This window comes from Lagopus muta, chromosome 25 (assembly GCF_023343835.1).
Source record: "Lagopus muta isolate bLagMut1 chromosome 25, bLagMut1 primary, whole genome shotgun sequence".
Lineage (NCBI taxonomy): Eukaryota > Metazoa > Chordata > Aves > Galliformes > Phasianidae > Lagopus > Lagopus muta.
In genome coordinates, this window is record NC_064457.1 from 2,388,055 (window position 1) to 2,402,876 (window position 14,822).

The following is a 14,822-nucleotide window of genomic DNA, read 5'->3' on the forward strand; positions in this document are numbered from 1 at the left end:
TGGAGCTGCTGGACCCCGAGGCCGGGCAGAGCTGTGTGTGCTGGCACAGGGGGGGTCTCTCGGCCCCATCCTTCCTCCCAGCCCACCCCGGTGGTGCAGCTCTGCAGGTGCTGTCTCAGAGCAGCAGTGCTTTCCAGCATGTCTGCTGTCCCCCCTTCTGTTCAGTGGAAGCAGACGGGCAGCTGGCTTCCTTGCTGGTGTTTCTGGCATGGAAACCAGGGCTGCCTTGCTAGGCAGATCTCATCCAGCTCAATCTAGAGCTCACCCACCTCCATCTTCAGCTTCCAACCCTGGAGCAGCAAGCCAGAGGTCCTCCTTTGCTCTTGGCCCTGGCAGGCAGGCTCCTGGCGTTGGTGATATTTCGCATGGTCAAGCTGCAGATGATCATGTTGTTTCTCACACTCTTTTCTGGCTACCAAAGGTGCAGATTATTAATAAGAAGCTGGACTTTAGCAGCGTTCAATCCAAGTGTGGCTCAAAGGATAATATCAAACACATCCCAGGAGGAGGCAGTGTGAGTACCTTCACACTTTCAATGCACTGTAATGGTTCTTAATGATAAGTGGCATGTTGTGTACGCTGAACCACCAATGCTATCTGCAGCTCCCGTGCCGTCAGATAGCAATTGGTGACATGCAATGACTCTTTTCTGGCTACCAAAGGTGCAGATTGTTAATCAGAAGTTGGACTTTAGCAGCGTTCAATCCAGGTGTGGCTCAAAGGATAATATCAAACACATCCCGGGAGGAGGCAGTGTGAGTACCTTCACACTTTGAGCGCGCTGTGGTCCCCCCCCGTAGTGGCATGTTGTATAACACCAAGCACCAATGCTATTTGCAGCAGCGCTGCTGTCAGATAGCAATTGGTGACGTGCTGTCGTTTAACCCATTAACCCAGAAGACGTGGGTAGAGGAGCCCTAACGAGTCCTTTTCCGTGCCTGACGTGGGCAGAGCTAACTGAGCCGCGTGCAAACCGTGTCTGTAACAAAACATCTCTTAACCTGAGGCTTTGCGCTGCCTGCGAGGCTCGGGCCCCTGCACACAGTGCAGTCAGTGATAGATGTAAAAGCAAATGCAGCCCTCGTTGCTTACTGTACTGCTGAGGTGCACGTGGCCCTGCACAGCACGTAGAAGCGAGGCTCCTGGCCTTTCCCATCAGGCAAGTATGATCCATGTGAATATCAAGCTTCTCCTCGTGTCCACTGTGTGTGTTGGTGCCCGTGGGGGCTGAGCCTGAAGTGATACGGAGCAAACGGATTGGAACGTGGGCATTTCCAGCCATTCCCTGACCTGTAACCACGCTCAGCTTCCAGGTGCTGTGCCAGAAAGCTGGAGGGGCTCTGCAGGGTTGGTGGATTTTGCACCGTCTGCTCTGGAGGCAGAGTTTGGGTCTGGGAATGGTGGTGGGCAAAGGGAGGAGCATCACTGAGACCCCAAACAGTGCAGCCCTGGGGCTGTGCCCGCTCTGTGCCCATCTGTGGAAGCCTCCTGGTGCCCTCAGATGTTCCCCATGGGTTTCCTCTGTGCTGTTTTTGATCTCTGGATGCCCTCCCTGAGAAACCGAGCATCGCAGAGGGCTCGGCACATAAAGGATGTAACTGGGTTTGCCACCTTGGTCTTAAATCTGATGTAATTCCACGTTTATTCGCACACCAGAGGAGCTGCTTTGCAGAGGTCAGGCCTCTGTGAGACACGTTCCCTGCTGCTTTTGCCATGTCTTAAACCCAAGCCCTGCCCTGGCTGCGCTGCCTGCTGCGCTGTTAGGCCAGGAGCTGATGTGTGCCACGCATCATCGTGCTGGCAGCAGAGCTCAGCACACACTGAGCAGGCATTGAAAGCTGCAGCAGGCGAGAGAGAGAGGTAGAGATCATCATCCTGTGCCTTGGGGCTCCTCTGACTGGGGGGCAACAAGAAGCCACTGGGGTGCAATGCAGCTGTGCCTTAATCCTCTGCAGCACAGTCAGCAGTGACTGCCTGCATAGCCATGCTGCTCCAAGGCAAAGACAGTGACCTGGGGGCAGATATAATAACCTGGGGGCAGATACAGTAACCTGGGGGCAGATACAGTGACCTGGGGGCAGATACAGTGACCTGGGGGCAGATAGAGTAACCTGGGGGCAGATACAGTGACCTGGGGGCAGATATAATAACCTGGGGGCAGATACAGTGACCTGGGGGCAGATATAATAACCTGGGGGCAGATACAGAACCTGGGCTCAGTGCCTTTCTCATGGCAGTGCTCTGACACAGCGATGCTTTAGGCAGAAGCTGACCTATGCATTGCTGATGCTGAGATGGGATCCCCAGGTCTCTGGCACTGATTTCGCAGGCAAACAACTCTGTGCCTGTTTGCCTTCCTTGTTGAAGTGCTGCTCTGCTCCCCAGCAGGATAACAAAGAGTTCAGTGAGTCTTGTCTGTAAAATCACTGAGCTGGAAGGAGAGCAGGAAGGACTCAGCGATGGGTCTCTTGCTGTGGAAATGGGAGATCTCTCACAGAGAGACAGCGGGGCACACTGGGGTTAGAAGGGCACAGCTCTGTCCTCCCACCTCCTGTTTGTGCCTTCTGAAGAGCCCGGCTCTCCTCCTGCTCAGTGCATTGTGTGACCTCTCCCCATCCCTGTCTTCACGTCTGTCCCTGCCGTGTGCTCTCAGCCCCTGCGGTTGCTGTTCTCCCCGTCCCTCTGTCCCCACTCTCCGTGCGATGTCCTGTCGGTGTGTCTGACCATCAGAGGTGGGGCTGACCCACGTGTTTGACATCCAGCCTTACTGCAGGTCCAGGCTCAGCCCTCGAGCCCTGCAGCGCCTGCTGGCACCGGGCCTTGCTGCCTTGCTGCGCTCCCACACCTTTCCCTGGCTGCGGAGCGGAGCTGGGGGGCGATGCTGTGTGCACAGCCCCGCTGCCACCTGTGGCTCTGTGGGTCAGGATGGGCTGCCGGGCACGGGGCCACGCGAGGTTTGGTGCACGCAGGGCATTGCAGGCAGCACAGAGCGCTGCTCCCGGCGCTGCAGGGAGGCGATGAAGCTCCAGCCGTGAGTGCTGATGGAGGGGCTGCTCAGCAGGCACACAGAGAGCAGCACCCACTGCCCTGCAGCTCCCAGGGCTGCCTGGTTCCTGGGGGTGCGAGCCCAATCGCAGGGCGCTGGGGATGCAGCGACGTTCTGTCCCCTCTGTCCCCTCTGTCCCGGTGTCGCTGCTGTGTGTGTGCCCTGCTTTGCCCTCCCCGAGGCTCTCAGCCCTCCCTGTTCTCCACTGCCCGCATCCCCCCTGTGTTTGTGTGCATCTGGGGCTGCGCATCCAGGGTGCAGCAACGCCAGGATTGTGCCCTCGTGCTTCAGTGTGCTCCAACTCCCGCTTAGGTTCCATGCTATGAACTCCCACCGGATCTTTAGGCTTTATTTCTCTTTATTTTTTGACCCTCTGTAGCTCCATGACAGCCTTGTTATTGTTGTTTTTTTTTCAGAAATGTGTATTTTTTTGGTCACTCTTGTATCCAAGTTCTGTGCACATTGATCATTTCTGTTCTTTCAGTTTTTGTGGACATAAGCTTTATGTTTTACACCAGAAAAGGTATTTATTTTTTACGTTTTTTTTTTCTCTCTGGTATATCTCCTCCTTTCGGATGATGTGTATGCAAATCTTAATTAATTACCACTCCACTTTCTCACTTAAAGCACTTTAAATTTGCCTCTCCTTCCCCCCTCTGCGGAGAGGCGGTCTCATGCATGCTGATGTGATCAGAGAGGCTCCTGCACACGGGCATTAATGACCTCCCATCTCTCATGACCGTTTCATTTACCTCATTAATCCTCCTGGGGTGTGAGCTGCTCCTTTCCCTCCAATCCAGATCAGGTGCTGCCATGTCGTGCTCCCCCCCCCCCCCCCTTTCTCTCACCTCCTTCTCCTCTCTCCCACGTGGGCAGGTTCAAATCGTTTACAAGCCGGTGGACCTGAGCCACGTCACGTCCAAATGCGGTTCCCTGGGCAACATCCATCACAAACCAGGTACCAACATCTGCACAGCTGGGATGGGGGGGATTTTGGGGTCGGGGGGGGGGGGGTTGGGAGGCTCGTGGCAGCACATTGCTGCAGGGGAGCTGTTTGCTTGGCTCTGAGCCCTGCGCTGCTCTCCTGTCGCAGGTGGTGGCCAAGTGGAGGTGAAATCTGAGAAACTGGACTTCAAAGATAAGGTGCAATCTAAAATCGGGTCCTTAGATAACATCAGCCACGTTCCTGGAGGAGGAAATAAAAAGGTAAAGGAGGGCAGGGCTGCTGTCCTGTGTGCGTGTGAGCCTTGGAGGGGGGGAGCAAGCAAAGAGCCATAGGAGTGGGCTCAGGGAAGGTGCTGCTCACCAGGCTCAGCCTCAGCCGCCTCTCCAGCACCCCTCTGCTCACCAGGCAGCGCTGTGCCCCACTGCAGGTATTGCTGCCCACATCCTGGGGGGGGGGGGGGGATGCTTTGTACCCCCATCCTCCTGAGCTCCCCCCTGTGTGGAGCTGAGGGCTGCACAGACCGACCCTGGGCTGTCGGTTGGAGCTGTGAAGCTGCGCTCTGTGCATCTCCAGGCCGGCCTGGATGAGTGTGAATGTGGGTGATGCCCTCTGCTGTGGTTTCCTGCTTTTCCTGCTGTTCTCTGGAGAGGTTTGTGTCTCCAGCTTTCGCTGTACGGGATGCTGCTGTCAGCATCTGCTTTCATGCCATGTGGTGCCAGTGGCGCAGCACAAAGCTGGCGCAAGGGCTGCTCTCCAGTGAAAGTGGAACACTGGGCTGAGCTTTAATTAGAAAGTGGAGCATTGGGCTGAGCTTTAATCAGCATCCATCGCTGCAGGATGCTGAGCTCTGTACCTCAGCCTCCCCAGCGAAGCTCAGTGGTGTGGGGAGGTGGAAATGGGGATCCAAGGCTGGGTGGCGCCGCGCTGCATCGCCCTGAGTGCCAGCAGGGCTCAGCACGGGGCTGGGGCTGCAGCCTGGGGACACAACGTACAGGTTGTTTTTTTGGGTTTGAATTCCCAAAGGGAAAAGTGCTTCTCCTCTTGCTGCTCTCTCCAAGCACTCTTTTCTCACTGGGAAGGGTCAGCTCTGTTTCAGCTCTTCCCCTGCTCCGGATCGCTGCCTTCCTTACCCTTCTCTCACTGCTCCACGCATCAGACTGCCCTGTGCTTCTCGTCATTTTTATTCTCACAACGCTGGGTTTCCAGATCTTCTTTTTTCTCCCTTATTTTCTATTTCTTTTCCTTACTTTTTTTTTTCCTTTTTTTTTTTCAATCTTTTTCCTGCTGGTTGACGTTTATCGGATCTCGTTGGTTTTGGTTTTGTGTTTTTTGTTTTTTAATTGCTGATGCGTTTTTTGCACCCCGCCGCCTTGGGTTGGGTTTCTTCACCTGTAGAGAGAGAAAGGCAAGGAAGACAAGAGCCGGTGCCAGGCTGCTCGGACCCCGAGCCCAGACCCCGCTGGGCTCCAGGCCCTGGTGCTGGAGCCACCCACCCCCCCGGAGAGGCAGCCCCCAGCCCCACATTCAGCTGGGGAGGGCACCAGTAAGTAGCAAACCCAGTCCGCTTCCCCTCCCCAGCCCTGGAAGCTGGAGGGAAGGGCAGCTGCGTGCCGCACGGGCGTCCAACCTCCACGACCCCCAGCTGGGGTGCAGGAGCAGCCGTGGTGGTGCCTTGGGATGGAGCTGCAGCATCCCAGGCGTGCTGCCGTTCCCAGGGATGCAGGGGGCCGAGGCCGAGGCTGCGTGGAGCAGCGCAATGCCGCCTCTCGGCCACCTCCTCCCCGCACAGCCCGGCTGATGCCCGCAGGTAACACAGCCCCTATGGGATCCCCCCCCCCTCCTCCCCAGCTGACGGGGCTCCGCTCTCGTTGCAGATCGAGACTCATAAGCTGACTTTCCGTGAGAACGCCAAAGCCAAGACCGACCACGGCGCCGAAATCGTCTACAAATCCCCCACCATCTCTGGAGACGCCTCTCCGCGCCGCCTCAGCAACGTCTCCTCCACCGGCAGCATCAACATGGTGGACTCCCCCCAGCTCGCCACGTTAGCCGACGAAGTGTCCGCCTCGCTGGCCAAGCAGGGCTTGTGATGGGGCACAGCATCACCGTGGGAGAGAGAGAGAGAGAAGATGAGGGGGGAAAAATACAAACAAAGCAAAAAAGAAAAGAAAAAAAACCAAGAAACACGAATAATAATAATCTGGCCTTCTTCCTCTGTTCCTTTTACAGCTGCTTCCCCATCCCCTACTCGGTTAATGATTTAACCTGCTTTTACTGTTCATTCAGCTCTAGCTCCAGGACTTCACAATCAGTGACACTTTGAGGTACAGAACCTCCTCTCCCCCCCGTCCCACCCCCCCCCCCCCCATCCCTGCAGGGCAGCAGGCAGAGCAGACCCCCGCTCTGCAGAGCCCCACTGCTCTGCCTGGGACCCCCCCCCCCCTCCCCCCCCCCTTCCATTTGCCTGCTGATTCAGAAGAAACCTTTTGTTTTCACCTCTGAGAGCCGAGATGTTCGAAGCAAACTAAGAACCGCCAGGCATCCCCGGCAGGGCAGCAGGGGGTTCCCCTCCGTGGCTGTGCCCAGCGGATGATTGATCAATTCGAGGCTTTTCCCCCTTTTCCCTCGGCAGCCCCTCGTGTCGTAGAGTAGATTTGTCTGTATATGCTTGGACCGTGCCAGGGTGGTTGTTTTCATAAACGAGCATGTGTTTAATGATGCTGTCAGTGAGTGGTTGGCGCTGCACCGCATGTCGGGGACGGCGCCCGGAGGTGGGCGCAGCGGTAACACCTGGGGGTTGCGATGGCTTTTTTGTTGTTTTGTTTTGTTTTTCCTTCCTTTGCAAGGTCAGCTCAGAGCTCACAGAAGCGGCAGCTCCGCGGCTCTGCTGCGCTCGTGTGGTGGCAGCAGGAGGAGGAGGAGGAGGAGAGGAGAGGAAGGTGCAATGGCGGTGGTGGTGGTGGCCATCCCAGCGCTGAGCGCGGCGCCCTCCTGGGCTGCAGCACCCCATGGCACCCCATAGCACCCCATGGCACCCTATGGCACCCCATGGCACCCTGTGGCACCTCATAGTACCCCATGGCACCCCATGGCACCCTATGGTACCCCATGGCAGCCCATAGCACCCCATGGCACCCTATGGCACCCCATGGCAGCCCATAGCACCCCATGGCACCCTATGGTACCCCATAGCACCCCATGGCACCCTATGGTACCCCATGGCAGCCCATGGCACTGTGTGCCTCCCCTGCCCCCAGCACCACGCAGAGCCCCTTTGTTCCTTCACTGTCGTTGTTCCCGTGCCAATGGGGGTTTGGGGCAGTGCTGCACCCATCCCCTTCTCCCCTCCTTCCCCCACCCCGTGCCCACTCCTTCACCAACCAAAGAGGCTGAGGTGCTGCTGGAGCAGCTCCGCACCGCCCTCCCCCCCCCTGCACCCCTATGAACGGCTGCTGGGAGGGGAGGGGGCATCCATAGGGCTGCACTGAGGGCTGTGAGCTCCCAGGAGGGGCACTGGGGTGCTGGGGATGCTCAGGCCGAGGTGCCGGATGGAGCCATCACCCCCCTTTCCTGGGTGCTGCTGGAGCCACATTGGGACCTGGGTTGGGACGGGGGGCTGCGTGGCGTTGGGCTGAGGGCTGGGGGCTCCCATTCGTGGGGCGCAGCACAGAGGGGTGACAGCAGTGCTGGAACACGAGCAGCCAGAGCCCCCGCAGCCCCCACCGCCCTCAGCTGGGGGGGGATCCCACAGCCCCCCACCTTCCCCTCTTTCCCTCCCCACATCCGATGGGGCCGATGAGGGTCCAAACCACAGCGGGAGCCTCAGGGTGGGGAGTTGGGGGGCTGGGGGGGGGGGGGGGGCGGAGGTCTGATCTCGGTGTACCATCCTAGCTTAGCTGCCTGTCTGTGCGTGTCCATGGTGTCCATGGTGTCCATGGTGTCCTCGTGTCCAACAACTGGTTTCCACTGTTGCCGTAAAAGTGAATTTGGAAATAATAAAAACCAAAACCCCACGACTGAGCAAAGCCGCCTCTGCTGCCCTCTGCGCCACCCCCCCCCCCCCCAACACAGACGCTCTCTTTGCAGAGGATATTTTCTGTTTTAATTGATTTTTTCTTTTTTCTTTTTTTTTTTTCCGATTTTTTTTTAATTTTTTTTTAATTTTTTTTTCCTTTTTTTTTTTTTTTATAAGCACATCTCTGTGCTTCGCCAACAGAATCGAGACATGAACAAAGATCAGCTTCTCGGAAAGAAAAGCATTTTGTTTCTCTATAGAACAAGGACATGACAACAGCTCAAAGCAGGAAAAGAAAATATTTACAAAATACGACGTTTTGGGGGGTTGTTTTTTGTTTTTTTTTTTTCTCTTTTTTTTTCCTTTTTTTTTTTTTCCTTTTTCCTGTGGTTTTTATAACGCTAAAAGGGGTCGGAATTTTCAACCTCATAAATAGAAAAGCATTGAAAGGGGGGGGGGGAGGGGGGGCGGAGCGCCGTTTTGTTGCTGATTTGGTGTGGTTTGGTTTTTGTTTCCCTTAAAGAAACGCTGACAAAAATCCTTCAGAACAGAACCCAAAGCATTGGGGGACGCTGAGCATCAGGACCCCCCCCTCCTCCTCCTCCCCTCCCCCCCCCCCCGGTGAAGCAGCAGGGCTACAATTCGGTTCTTGATGATTACAAAAAAAAAAAGAAAAAAAAAAAAAAAAAAAAAAAAAAAGGGAAGAAAGAAAAAAAAAAAAGCTGTAATTTTCTGTTTTTTTTTTTTTTTTCCTTTTTTTGGGTTTTTTTTTTTTGTGGGATTTTTTTTTTTTTTTTTTTTTGGTGCCGCGGTTCTACAGAAGGGGGCGGCGCCGCAGCGACACGAGGGGCAGAGAGAAGCGTTTTATGGGGGGGCATCGATGGGTCCCCAACCCCACACTGCAGGGGGGCTCCGTGCTGCTCTCACCTCCCCATCCCTCCTCCTTTTTCCCCTTTCCTACGACCGAAACCCCAAAGGATTCGCTGCGCTCCTGAGCCCCCCCAGCCCCACCTGAATGCCGTGCAGCCCGGCGCTGCCCCCCCGTGGGGAGCTGCTGCTCCCAGCGCTATGGGAGATGCTCTCAACCCCAAGCCCAGCTCCTGCCCCACACACAGCCCCACACAGAGCCCCTTCCTTCCCTTTCCCCCACCCGGAGCTGCTCTGCTGCCCCAAGAAGGAAGGAGGTGGGCTGAAGCTGAGGGGGGCGGTGGGGGTCCCTCATTGGGACACTGCACCCCGCAGGGGGGAGCAGCAGCACAGCCCCCCATGTGGGGAGCTGCCGAATCCGGAGGCTTCCCATCCCTCACGGCTCACAGAGGGGCTGCAGGTTAAGGGGAGGAGACCCTTCTGCTTCAGAAATCATCCCAGCCTCTGCTATCGCCAGCTACAGCCTGCGCTCTGTGCTTGTGCACCTACAAGGGGAGGGGAGGGGTAGGGGTGGGGGGGGACGGAGGGGCTGCTCCCCTCCCCAGGCTTCACTCTGCTGGGAGGAACGCAGGGGGGCTCCTTGGTGTGACAAGGAAACATGGAGAAAAAACAAAAAAAAAAAGAAAAGAAAAACCAACGAAAAAACAAAAACAAAACAAAACCAAAAAAAAAAAAACCAAAAAAAAACCAGTTTCTAAACTCCTTAAATTCACTAAAAACTGTGAAAATTCCCGGCAGGATGTTTGAATATCAAACGCAGATTTTGGAAGCTTTAATGCCAAGAGTTTTAGTTCTGTGTGTTGGTTTTGCTCGTGTCTCCCCGTACGTCTCTATCTGTGCGCCGGCCGCTGAACCGCTGCTGCTGCAGAGGAGGAGGAGGAGGAGGAAGGAGGGGGGGTTGCCGGGGGGGGGCGGCTCTTGATGCCCATCAGGGTGGGTGAAGCAGAAGTGCCATCGGCGTCCCGGGAGGATTTGCTGCCCGACGTGCGCCGGGTGCAGCGTGACGACCGGTCCTGGGGGTCGCATTGGTCCTCACACTCCGTCCTGGGGTCGTACGACAGGGGGAAGCAGCGCCGCTCCCAGGGCAGCACGGCCTGAAGGGAAAAGACAGCGGGGCTGCAGGGATCCTCGGGGCGGCTCTGCTGCACGGCTCTGCCCACAGCCCCTGCCTACAGCCCCCTGCCTGCAGTGCAGCCCCCTGCCCTCAGTCCCCTGCCCTCAGCCCCCTGCCTACAGCCCCCTGCCTGCAGTGCAGCCCCCTGCCCTCAGCCCCCTGCCTACAGCCCCCTGCCCGCAGCCCCTGCCTGCAGTGCAGCCCCCTGCCCCCAGCCCCCTGCCCCTGCCCGCAGCCCCCTGCCCGCAGCCCCCTGCCCACAGCCCCCTGCCCCTGCCCACAGCCCCCTGCCCACAGCCCCCTGCCCGCAGCCCCTGCCCGCAGCCCCCTGCCCGCACCCACCTGCTCGTCCAGAGCCTCGGGAGTGGAGCATCGCGTGTCCTCGCTGGGCAGGAGCCGCAGGGAATCGCGGGACAGGGGAGTGAGGGGAGCCGAGAGCAGTTCGGGGCTGATGGGGCTGCGCGGGGAGTGGGTGTGGGACGGCTCCGAGTGGGAATGGAAGCTGCCCACGTCTGGGGATGCTGGCTGGGGGGTGGAGGGGGTCCCCAGCTGGGGGGTTGTCCGTCCGTCCGTCGATCTGTAGGACCTGAGGGAGAAACAGACATGAGGTTCGGCTCGGCTCCATTACCCCAGATCACTGTGTCCCCCCCCATCACCCCCTCCCAGTTGTGCCTGCAGGGCGCAGTGCACACAGTGCAGGGGCTGGAGCACAGCTCACACTGAAACCCCCCCCAAGCCCACATCCATCCTGCAGCTCCCCGGAGGAAACGCATCCCAACATCCTCACCACCAGCACCGCCAGGAGCGGCTGTGACATCAGTGTGAAATCAGCCCCTCCGTGTGACACTGAGAGCCAACGGAGGGAAGCAGTGACACAGAAGCACCGACAGCTGCGGGGGGAGGAGCGCCGCAAAGCGCCAGGCTTCAGATGTAAGCCATGAGAAGAGAGCCATAAAGCAGCACTGGAGTCACACCCATGTCTGCACGCATCTTTTCAAGGCGAATTGCAGCTGCAAGCAGCCATCGAGGACTGCTAAGGATTGTATTCCAAAATCTACCTGGGCTAAAATGCTCACTGAACACAGAAACCAGGCTGAGCTGTGATAAGCAAAGAGCTGCAATGCTGCGGGCGACATGGAAACAGCGCCAAGGTGCAGCGAGAAGCTGCTCCAGGAATAAAAGAAATCCGTTTGGTTCCATAGGGCAAAAGACCACGAGATGCTCAGATCTGCTACAGCACTGCAGAGAACTAAGGGAAGCTGAGCTCAGCAGCACCATGCGGCCCAGGCAGGGCTGAGAAGCAGCAGCACCTACAGCTCCATCCCTGCTGGGGACCCAGACTGGGAACACGCTGGTGGCCAAGGAGGAGTCACTGGGAGCTACTGGGGCGGCTGGGAAGCAGGAGGAGCTCTTCTGCCCGAGGTGAAGGTGGGAGCTGCATGGAAAGCAGATGGCAGTGCCAGACCTCCTCCCAGGGCTCTGCACACCGCGGGGCAGGGAGCCTCCAGCCCTGGAAGCACTCACACCACAGCCAGAGCCAATGCAAACTTCAGCCCTGCCTGCACTGCAGCACAACCAGATGGAGCCACCCTGCTGCAACCACAGCTGCAGTGAGAAGAGCGCTGCGTGGCTGCATGCAGTTGCAAGCCATCAGCAAGAGCGCAGCAGATCCAAACCAAGGCATCAGAAACCAAACAGAAAAGAGTGAATCTCATCACACAGCTCTGTCAGATGAGGACAGCTGAAACGCGCGCTGTTTTTGACTCCCACTCGTGAGAAGACACTGCAGCAGAACTCAGTGCTGAGTGATGGGGGGAAAGGAAGGACCCGTGGGTAACGGACCAGAAGCAGAGCCGTGCTGCTGTACCTGCTGCCCCGCCGCTGTGGGGGCACACTCGTGCTCCAAAGCCACCGGGCTCGCTCCATCTCTTCACACTTGCTGTGCCGAGCAGCAAAGGCCGAATCAGACAAGTCCTCGATCTGTGGGAGGAATGGCACAGGGCTCAGGCGGGGGCTTTTCACATTGAATGCACGTCTGTGTGCAGTTTTTCCAGTAAAATGAATTGGTGATGTCCAGAGGGTGCTTCCCACACTGCCTCCAAACCCAGCATCACCTCAATGGGAAACAGAGCAGCTCTCACCTCCTCGTTGTCTTCATCAGGGCTGATTTTCAGGGTGCCGATGTCCACCTCACGCCAGCTGCAAACACAACATCAGAGTGCAGGCGGTCACAGCGCAGCCCCATCGTTGGAGGAAGTCACAACAAGCAACACACGCAGGCTGGGCATTAAGCCACACAGCCACATCTGTCCCCCAACCCCCCCACGGTGCCATCAGAGCCATCTCACTCCCAAAGTCTGCTTCAGCGTGAGGGCTGGGAGGCTCCCAGAGTCCCATTCCTCCCCAGCAGCTGCAGCCCCTGGAGCAGAGCCCTGAGCCAAAGCTGGGCACAGACCTGGGCGTCAGGATCTCCTTGTACTGCAGCTTCTCCACGCGAGTTGTGGCGGCGACAGACATCGGGATGACAATGTTGTTAATATCAAATGAACTTTCCCCTCTCCTCCTCCTCGGCTGCTGCAACAGGAAGACAAGAACAACATGAGAAAGGGTCGGAGGCTTTGCTATGGTAAGCCACTGACAAAGGATCAAGAGATCTGGGCTGGAACTGAGTTCACTACTGCCTGCTGGAAGGCCTCCCCCATGGGAACAGCTCTGAAAGGGGAGAGAAGAGCCCTGAGAGCCCCACAGAGCTCAGTTCCCCGTGTGAAATGGCAGTGGGACCCTCAGCACAGGGCTGGGACCAGCAGCTCATCTCGGCTTGTGACAGCTGCTCTGGAACCTAACAGCTTCCATCTGCAGCCACTTTAACCAGGACAGGTTTTCCAAGCCAGAAATAAGCTGCACACTCAGCTTATCCATCTGGGTTGAAGCTGGGTGCTCTCCTGCCTGTCTGTCCCCAAACCTCCACTGAGCCACGAGAGCAGCACTGCAGCACAGACACGGGATGCTCCAGGCTCTCAGCCCACCACTGCTGTCCCCATGGGTGAAGCTGACAGTGGGAAGCTCCTGCAGGGCTTCTCCCCTTCCGAAACCTTAACTGGTGCTTTCATGTCCCAGAACAGCTGTGTTCCTGCATTACACCCCGAGCTCAACCTGCACTAAATGATGGGACGTTGCTCAGCTTTCCCAGTCGGATTTGTATTGGCTTTGGTAGAACTGGCAGCGTGCAATAGGGACCATCATTTCTGAAGCAAAACCTGCTGGGCAGCCGCAGGCAAAATGCAAAAGCACAGCGAGTCACAGTGCAGGAAGCTGCAGCTCCTCTCATGCACACAACTCTCAGCTCAAAGCAGCTCCCTCCACCTCCCCAAAGGAATCCCAAAAGTTGCAGCAAAGCTGTGCAGGTTGGGAGGTTCTGCAAAACCACCAAAACCAGACCCAAACCTTGCGCTGCCTGACAGCCCTGTGCACAACGCCCACATCTCAGCACAGCTGGCTTCTGGGGCTGGAAGAAGCCAGGTGCTAAAAACCAGCATCCAGGAAAGGAGCTGCCAGCGATGCTGCCCAGCACCACGCTGTAACCCTGCTGTTCAGAACGGGCACAGGGAAGAGTGGCAAAAGGAGCAGAAAGGAAGATCAAGTGCAGGAAGCACGAACAGATCTCATCTTGACATGCTTTGGCTGCTGAGGAGGAGCGCCCTTGTCTGCAGAACTCCTGGCTCATTTCAGGGAAGCTGCTGCTGCTGGTTGGAGTCTCAGCCCCTGTGAGCCTTACAACCCACCTCACTGACAACACAGCTGATGATGCAACAGCAAACTGTTCTGGGAAAGAACCCAGCTGGAGGTGGCAGCCTGGAGCTCAGAGCAAGGACCGAGGCACACCTTGTGCTCTGAGCCCCCAAACCCTGCATCCCCAGCATGGGCTGCGCCACACAGAGGCCAGGAATTTCCTGGGATGCACAGTTCAGAGCTGAAGAGAGCAGGAGGGAGCTGGGCCCTGCTTGCTGGTGGCTTCCAGACACAGCTCCACAAAGGTTCCAAATGCTATCATCCTTTCTGGGAGGCTGAGCTTGTCTCAGCACACAGTATGAGCCAAGCAACTGCTGAACAACAGGTACAATGACAGCTGAGTCCCATCCTCAGCCCGATTTACAGCCCAGCACATGGAGAAAAGGCCAGGAAGGGGAAGAATCCCAGAGCAGGAGCTGTTGTTGTGTCAGCAGCTCTACACTGCCGGTGCTCAGCTCTTCTACTCCGTTTCCTGGCATCCCCTGACAAATTCAGTAACCAAAATCCGGACGTGGAGCAAAGCCAGCGGACTACTGGGAACAGGACCATTTACCAGCACTTACTGAACTGACAGCAAACCTGTCAGCTCTGTGCACAGCCAGGAGCACGGCAGACCCGAAGCCAGAGCAGAAAGAGAGCCAACAATTCCACTACCAGCAAGGCAACACCGAGTCCTCAACTCCAGAGGCTGGGGAGCACAGAGCCGAGCTCAGCAGCTCTCCAGACAGACACCAATACTTACAGCCGTGCTGGAGGTGCCCTGGGAGCTCGTGCTGGTGGGAGCAGAGCCCTCCGAGGAGGCGGACAGCTGCCGTGCTATGGGGCTGTGAGGTGCGTGGGTCGCAGCTGCTGCCAAGTAGCTCGGGCCACCGATGTCCGCATGATGCTTCAGCACTGCGTGGGGAAGGGAGGAAAAAACAGAGAGCCACGTTAGCATTAAAAAACAAAAGGTTGGGGGCAGGAAGGAGGGGAGAAAAGGACCATC

The 14,822-nt window shown here is 57.2% G+C and overlaps 2 protein-coding genes across 27 annotated transcripts in view; one reads left to right on the forward strand and one right to left on the reverse strand.

Annotated features, from left to right (window-relative positions):
- MAPT (microtubule associated protein tau) overlaps positions 1 to 7,827 on the forward strand; it is a 37,180-nt gene extending 29,353 nt beyond the window's left edge. For 11 of the 22 annotated variants that reach the window (XM_048926942.1, XM_048926947.1, XM_048926952.1 and 8 more), the window contains 5 exons: positions 422 to 514; positions 663 to 755; positions 3,923 to 4,004; positions 4,140 to 4,252; positions 5,867 to 6,446. In XM_048926942.1, coding sequence (XP_048782899.1) covers positions 422 to 514; positions 663 to 755; positions 3,923 to 4,004; positions 4,140 to 4,252; positions 5,867 to 6,082 — 597 coding nt within the window. In that variant the 3' untranslated portion in view covers positions 6,083 to 6,446. Of the gene's footprint in view, positions 1 to 421; positions 515 to 662; positions 756 to 3,530; positions 3,888 to 3,922; positions 4,005 to 4,139; positions 4,253 to 5,387; positions 5,536 to 5,866; positions 6,447 to 6,495 lie in introns of those variants that run through there. The other 11 variants (XM_048926946.1, XM_048926958.1, XM_048926962.1 and 8 more) reach the window with 7 other exon arrangements.
- A 1,864-nt stretch (positions 7,828 to 9,691) lies between these two features.
- The window catches only part of KANSL1 (KAT8 regulatory NSL complex subunit 1), a 67,499-nt gene continuing 62,368 nt past the window's right edge, over positions 9,692 to 14,822 (reverse strand). For all 5 annotated transcript variants that reach the window (XM_048926927.1, XM_048926931.1, XM_048926926.1 and 2 more), the window contains 6 exons: positions 14,580 to 14,731; positions 12,504 to 12,622; positions 12,190 to 12,247; positions 11,916 to 12,028; positions 10,391 to 10,634; positions 9,692 to 10,028 (listed from right to left, as the gene is read on the reverse strand). In XM_048926927.1, the coding sequence (XP_048782884.1) occupies positions 9,765 to 10,028; positions 10,391 to 10,634; positions 11,916 to 12,028; positions 12,190 to 12,247; positions 12,504 to 12,622; positions 14,580 to 14,731 (950 nt within the window). In that variant the 3' untranslated portion in view covers positions 9,692 to 9,764. The remainder of the gene's footprint in view (positions 10,029 to 10,390; positions 10,635 to 11,915; positions 12,029 to 12,189; positions 12,248 to 12,503; positions 12,623 to 14,579; positions 14,732 to 14,822) is intronic.